Source organism: Phodopus roborovskii, unplaced genomic scaffold, assembly GCF_943737965.1.
Source record: "Phodopus roborovskii unplaced genomic scaffold, PHOROB, whole genome shotgun sequence".
NCBI lineage: Eukaryota > Metazoa > Chordata > Mammalia > Rodentia > Cricetidae > Phodopus > Phodopus roborovskii.
The window spans coordinates 1,189,739-1,197,528 of NW_026126415.1; the positions used below are offsets into that span (position 1 = coordinate 1,189,739).

General features: G+C 48.8%; 1 protein-coding gene across 1 annotated transcript in view; it reads left to right on the forward strand.

The window, feature by feature from the left end:
* Positions 1-2,797, forward strand: part of LOC127221139 (chondroitin sulfate proteoglycan 4-like) — a 56,548-nt gene extending 53,751 nt beyond the window's left edge. The window contains 1 exon segment of the mRNA XM_051183057.1: positions 774-2,797. Coding sequence (XP_051039014.1) covers positions 774-2,797 — 2,024 coding nt within the window.
* The last annotated feature ends 4,993 nt before the right edge of the window (positions 2,798-7,790 follow it).

The window sequence follows — 7,790 nt, forward strand, 5'->3', positions numbered from 1 at the left end:
TGATCCCTCTTGTACTGCTGTGACCTCCAAACACACACACACACACACGCGCGCACACACACACGCACACACACACGCGCTCACACACACACGCACACACACACACACACACTCACACACACGCACACACACACGCGCACACACACACACACACACACACACACTCACACACACGCACACACACACACGCGCGCACACACACACACACACACACACCCCTGGGTTCTTAGAGTAAGAGAAAACATGTGACATTTGTCCTTCTTAGTTTCACTTATTTAACTTAGCAAACTCATCTCCAATCACATTCATTTTTCTCAAAATGTCATAATTCCCTTTTTCCTTATGGCAGTGTAGGATTCCGCCGTATATATGTACCATATTTTCCTTACCATTGGTCTGTTAATGGGCATCTAGTCTGATCTTACAGTCTGCCTGCCGTGAATAATGCAGCAGGAAGTATTGCTGGGCAGATATCTCTGTGGAATGTTGACTAAGAGCTCTTGGAGTGTGCATCCAAGCGTGTGTAGCTGGGTCATATTGTAGTCCTATTTTCAGTTTTTTTGAGGGACCTCTGTTTGGCTTCCATAGAGATGTGTTAATGCTTAAGTTTTTTTTTATGCTTATGCTTAAGTTTTATTCTTCATGTGCTAATTCAGGTACCTGAGCAGTCTGTGTGTTTAGAATAATGGACCGAGAGGTGTACTTGGGAGAGAGCTTTAGGACCTTCATCTGCAATGTCTGATTAAATGTGTCTTGGTTCTCTGTTTCAATAGGAGCCTCTGTCAAGGAGGGAGATAAAGTTCTCATTGACCGAGCTAAGCTAGATGCTTCCAACCTCTTACTTCAGCTGCCCCAACCACAGCGTTCTTCCCATGAAATCTGGTTCCAGGTTACAGCTCTTCCCAAACACGGAACCATTATGGTTGGAGAAAGAAACATCACCATAGGAAAACCCTACTTCTCCCAGCATATAGTTAATGCACTTGAAGTCACGTATCTTCATGATGACTCTGAATCATTGGCTGATAATTTCACTTTCGCTGTTTGGCCAAACCTAAAGAGCAACTCTGCCAGCAAGCCAGAGGCTGACTTTCTGGAAGAGATATTCAACATTACCATCACCCCCGTGAATGATCAGCCTCCAGAATTAAAGACCAAGGGGCTTTGTTTGACGGTTCTCCAGGGCAGCAGGTTGCCTGTGGGCCCTGAAATCCTAAGAGTAGATGATCTGGACACTCCTCCGAATGAAATACAGTACATGATCATCCGTCATCCCAACAATGGCTTTTTAGCAATGGCTCACGACCTAGACACTGCTGCTCACCGTTTTACACAAGCTGACATCAATGACGCTCAGGTGTGGTTCATACAAGATGGAAGCCCGTCCTCTGGAGTGTTCTATTTTAGTGTGACTGATGGTGGACATCGCCCTCTCTGCAAGCTCTTCCACCTGGACGTCATCCCCATCTCCATCACCCTGGTGAACCTCACAGACCTCCTTCTCCCACAAGGCCAGACCACTGTCCCCATCACCAACGCTCACCTGTCTGCAGCAACCAATGGGAAGAGCCTCCAGATCATCTACAAGGTAACACAGCCCCTCCGAAGTGGCTGCCTGCTGATTGAAAACCAGGTGGTCACCAGCTTTGCACAGGAGGATTTGGATGCGGGAAGACTCTCTTACCACATGACCAACCTCACAGCCTGGGACGATCAGGTGCAGTTCTCACTGTTTACAGCAGAGAGCAACTTGACAGAACAGACCCTGGGCATCAGAGTGCAGCCTTTACTGCGGGTTACACAGAACCTGAAAGTGGCCAACAGAGTGCCTCATCGGCTGCAGAGGGAGGACCTAGATGCGACTGAGCTAGCTGACAGGACGCACAGTGACCCCACATTTGAAGTGATACAACCCCCCACCCATGGGCGACTTGTACGAAGAGCCGCTGACAGCCCTGTGATGGGAGAAGCCACTCGGTTCACCCAGAGAGACGTCGACCGAGGTCAGCTGGTGCTTGAGCCTCGTGCTAACCTAACGGGCGCCGGGACACTGAATGACTCCTTCACCTTCATGCTCCGTGCGGACCATGTGCAGCCCGCAACGGGGTATCTGGCCTTTACCATAGTGCCCCCAGACCCCTTACCTTTACAGACATTTATGCCTGAAGTGCCTTTACTCATCACTGGAGAGCACCTCATGGCCTCGGCTTCCTCTCAGAAAAAACCTAGGGCTTCCATTATAACACGGACAGAAACTCCAGGGACTCTGACGCAGAGCAAATGGCAGGGGACAGATTCCTGGGGACAGCTCAAGGGTGGCAAAGTCTCCCCCACCAGGGTCATTTGGCCATATGCTGCCACCAAAGCCATTTCTGGGGGAGCCTTGGGGCCCAGAGACAGCAGTTACCCTCTGACGGTGGTTACCCCCTTGGCTGCTGTGTTCCTCCTCCTGATGGTGACTGCTGTGGCCCTGTGTGTCTGGCTGCTGAGACAAAAGAAGGAAAAGGCCAACTCTGTTCTCCAGCCCAAGACCAAGTTCAAATCCCCACCTCCCAGCTGCAGGACAGAAAGGACTGGAGCCATTCCCACAGTCAAGGTGACTCCCCTGATGAGAAACTCCAGCAGCCCCGACACCAGTCTGTTCCTGCCCCCACAGTATGATCAGGAGGCCTCTCCCGGGGCTGAGCCTGTAGAGAAGTGTGCTCCCTGGGAGGCGTGGGTGAACCTGCATCCAGACATGGCCAAGCTCTGCCGACAAACCAACCCAGCACTGAAACACAACCAGTACTGGGTATAAACGTGATCTCCCTCTCTCTCTCCCTCTCCTTCCCTCTCCTCCCCTTTCCCTCTTCCCCTCCCTCTCCCTCCTCCCCTCTCCCTCCCTCCCCTCTCCCTCCCTCCCCTCTCCCTCCCTTCCCTCTCCCTCCTCCCCTCTCCCTCCCTCCCCTCTCCCTCCCTCCCCTCTCCCTCTCCCTCTCAGCCTCTTTCTCTCCCTCCTTTCCCTCTCTTTCCCATGTCTCTCCCTCTCTCCCTGCCCCTCCGCACCTCTGCCTTTCCTTGCTTTTATTGAGCACTTACTAGGTACAGTGTAAGATCTGGACTACAATGATGAAGGGAGGCTGATTGAACCAAGGAAGGCCGCCTTAACTGCACAGGGCTCAGTCACCGTCTGGTGCAGCTGGCAAGGGCTCTGACTTGCACAGCACTCCTGGGCTTTCGCCCATTGGACCTTTTCTTTCTGGACCTGGTGTTCTCAATACATACCTTTCTGTTAAGAATTAAGCCCTTCACCTAGGCTGTGCTGAGCACTTGGGCCCGATGGGAACCAGAAGCATTAATTTGGAGCTTGGAGTTGAAGGGGGAGGGTTTGGTGGCTTCCATGGAAGTGTCACTCTGGGTGAGTCAGCAGGAAGTGCCAGTTCTGTCTCCACAGAAGATGTCATTTATTACGTCCGTGAGTGAGTTTGTTCATGTGACGTGTCTGTGTCACCCCTGTCCTCTGTGGGGTCTGCTGGGGTTGGCCTCCTCATGCAAGAAATGCCTTGCTCAGATGGCAGGGCACTCTGACCTCCTTTGGGGATAGTATTCATCAAGAAGCTTCGTCATTCTGATCTAGAAAGGGAAGAAATATTATTTGAAGCTCCGAGGGATAGAAAGTCATGTTAAAAAGTTGAAAAAAACATTTTTTGATGGTCTCAATTTGGCATCCTTTTATAATAAATTGAAATAATGACAAATATTATTTTCGAATTGTCTACTTGGACTATGGCCAACATTAGTTTCTGTGACTAAAACGAATATAGCTTTCAGTGCTATATTAAAAATGTCTTGAGTTGCAGAATACAGTGTAGCCACGGGTGATTTCCATCAAGGCAGGCAAACGTTTTCTTCCAAGAGTAACAGTAAAGATTTTAGGTTTGTGGACCCCACACGGTCTCTGCCTTTGTTTCCCTTTTGCCCCTCTTTCTTAAAACAAAGAAGCGTTGGTGCCGCACGCCTTTAATCCCAGCACTCGGGAGGCAGAGGCAGGCGGATCTCTGTGAGTTCGAGGCCAGCCTGGTCTACAGAGCTAATTCTAGGACAGGCTCCAAAACCACAGAGAAACCCTGTCAGGAAAAATCAAAAAAAGAAAGGGGGGGGGGGAAAGGAAGAAAGAAATTTTCAGCTCTTGAATTTTGCCCCTTAGACTATGTAGGTTGCCAGTCCTAGGCTTGGGCAATAGAGGTGTATTGAATTATGTCAGTTAGTGAACCTTCTGGATGTTAGCCTTCCAAAGTGGGCTCTGCAACCCACATTATTATCAAGGCCAGAGCTCTTGTGTCCCTCAGCTTTGCCAAAGTGGTAGCAGAATAAACATATTCATACTGTTTATCTTATCATAAAGAGTGTTTCTCCCCACTTTACTGGCTTTTATGTCTTACTGTCTAAACCAGGCAACACCCTTCCCAGCCTCCCACCAACCACCAGCAGAGGGGGCTCCCGTGATCTCTCCTGAGGTCACTGATCTGCCCACTGTAGATGTAGAGAAGGATGAAGGAATGGCTATTAGGTGGACGTGTAGGGCCTGCTAAAATACTGTGTAGGTATTGCAATCCTTGGGGCACCAAGACACTGGTTTTTCAAATGGGTGCCTGTCACGTTTTCATGTTCCATGGTTTTCTTAAAGCTGGAGCCCATGTTTCAGAGATCAGAGTATCACCAGTTACAGGACAAAAGTCCCTAGTCTGGGAGTCCCAACAGGCAAAGCTGAGCCACTCATCCACGTACATGGACTAAAGAGGTAAATAGAGCTGGCTGTGGTAGCTCTACAGTTCCAGCACTTGAGAGGCAGAGGCAGGAGGGTCACTGCAGTTTTGAGGTCAGCTTGCCATAGAACAACGACCAGTCAAGCAACAATAAAACAAGCAGAAACAAAACCAAGCAGTGAACAGATGAGGCAGAGGAAGATTTGGTCAGCGTGGCCACACTGGGAAGAACGGGTAAAGGGGCTGGGTGACGCCCATCTTGAAGGTGGTGTGGTTGAACGTTATCTCAGTACCGGCTCTGCAAGCAGATTCCAGGACATCCTTACTGCTTGAGGGACTATCTGGTTCCTGTGAGACAATTGTTGCTGTCACGGAACGTTCTGTCAGCAGAGGCCTGCTGTTCCTGGAATGCAGGGCTGCACCTTTAAGGCAGCAGCTGAGACTTTGAGGCAACTTCTTGTGAGTCTGGAAATGGGCATTGTAAAATGCTGATTGTATGGCCCTCCAGCATTTGCTCTCTATGAGTTCAAGGTCAGCCAGGACTACATATTGAGACCTTGTCTAAAAATGTGTATCCTGGGCTCTCTTTAAGTGCCATCAGCCTTAAAGGGGTGAGAGATAGGGAAAGCATGGCTGGCATTTGGACACTGTTTGAGTGGCCAGCATACCTACGTGCAGAGTTAAGCAGGAATCCGTCCCACCCAGTTTTAAGATAAAGGGCAGATGTAAAATGAAGGAAGGGAAGATGGTGCCACGCCTACTCCACGTTTTACTACCTGTGAGCCCAAGTGAGGGGCCGGCTCTCTTTAGAAAAGCTGTTTCTGAGTCGATGTTACAGGAAGAGGGGGAGGTTTGACAATTCTTGCACAGGAGGGTGATTTTTACATTCCATCGGTAGCAGCCACTGCCCAACATCCAGCAAACGCCTGCCCAGACAAAGAATCCTCAGGGTGCAGGCCTGGAGGTCAGGACTGCAGAGACTGAGGGACTCTGGGCGAGCAGTCACCCAAAGAAGACTCATGGCTAGGTCTATGAACAAAAGCATGTTCTGAAAACAGAATGCAGGGTGGAAATGCCTAGGTGTGTTTGAAACTGGTGAATGGCACACACGAACATTCTTCATTAAAGGATACCTTAAAAACAAAACCCAACAGCCAAGTCATTTCTGGTCTGTATTTGTTTAAGGAAAACATTACACCTTCTATTAACATAAAAACATCCAGGGGACAAAATCATAAGGTGAAGTGAGGTTGAAGTATGCCCAGCGCTTGTTAGCTAGCTTCTGGTATACTCTTTATGGAAAATGCGTTTGGTCTCATCTTCCCTCTGTTCCTCAGAGGGTCACTTCCCTCCCAGCCCAGTTTTAACTGCTCTATTGGAAACACTTCCCCAGTCTACAGACAAAGCTGCAGCAGGGCACATTTGGGCAGAGAGACAACCATTTATGTCTTAGTTCCAGTTCTGCCTTTTATCACCGACCATTAAAAGTAATGTTACTATAGCTCTTAGCGTTAGAGCCTGGGTCCTGGCAATCCTAGCAAATGGTGCTGTGCCACCTGCCCTCGATAGGCCAACTAAAGACACAGTGCGTGTGTGTGTGTGTGTGTGTGTGTGTGAGAGAGAGAGAGAGAGAGAGAGAGAGAGAGAGAGAGAGAGAGAGAGGGAGAGGGAGAGGGACAGAGAGGTATTCAATGTGGCCATGTGGGAAGGGAAACAAGGAGACCCAGTGACACCACCAGCCCATCTTCTATGTCCTGACATGAGCTATAGGCTTAAACAGAAGACAAAAGCTACCAACCAGCATTGTCACACACTCCCATGGTTTATGGTACCACTCTGCAATTGGTCTGATAGTCGGGATGAGAACCATAAGAAATCTCTGGGAGGGATGCTCCTGGGGGAATGCCAGCATGAGTTTCCTGGATAAATGTCCAGTTGTTGGGATGTGTTGTCTAAAGGGAGGGGCACAAATGTCTCCTTAAATAGCTATTCCTGCCAGGGCTGTTACCTTAATGCTAAAGAACACTTCTCCATTCTCTTTCCAAAAGTGCCTCCCTCCCGTGTCCCTCATTCATAAGCTGACCCTTCCTAGCATTTTGGGGAGAAGGAAGACTAAGAATCTTCATCCAGGGTTGACCTAGATGCAACTCAGAGTTGTGCTTCACCCCGGTCTAAGCCAAGTGCTCAGAACCATGGTAACACATGCAGCACACAAGGCAGGAGCTCGGGAACATCTGCATTCGTTAGAGGGGTTTCTCTTCCCCCTTGCTGGGTCAGTGCCTGCTCTTTGTGGAAGAGCCAGATGTCCTTGGCTCACCCAGACTGTTGGCTGTGGCTTTGCTTGGGCCATAAGCTCTTTGCAGCTAGGATTGCCAGCCTGGCCAAATGCAGAGCCTGCTCCTCAACCCATTTTCCTGCTAATCTTGCAGTTCCAAACAAAGACAGTTCATGTCTGTATTGGAACAAGACATGGGATGAGTAACGCAATCACTCACGTTCTTGTGTGCAGGTATGCTTGCTAGAGCAAAGCCAGTGAGATCCAGATGTGAACACTCAGCTCGTTGATTAATCAAGTAATGAATCGAGGGTTTGGAAAGTTCTCTCTTCCCTTCCAGAGGCTCTGGAATGGTATGGCTTGCAGATGGAGTCAATTAAGAAGAAACAATGTCTACCATTTGGTGCTGGCTCAAAGAAAGCATAAAATAAAAAATGTTTTTGGCAAAGTCTTGTTCAGCATTGAAAATTGAAGCTCTGGGAATGAAAAATCAGCTGAATTGGCTTCCCCCATAGGAGGGCTATAACTGAATAATTTCAGCTCTGTCACAATGAATCTAATACTTCTCAAAAAGTGTCCACGAAGTTAGTAAACATATACTGGAGGCAAATGGCAGAAGAATGTCTGATGTCTGTTTGACAAGCTATTCTGGAACAAGATGGGAACAGAAGGTTTTTCTTGTTTTTTCTACCTTTTCATTCCTTTTATCTTGTTTCTACCAGCCCCTATACCCCACCCCCATCCCAGCTCAAAACCCTACCAGTATCTTC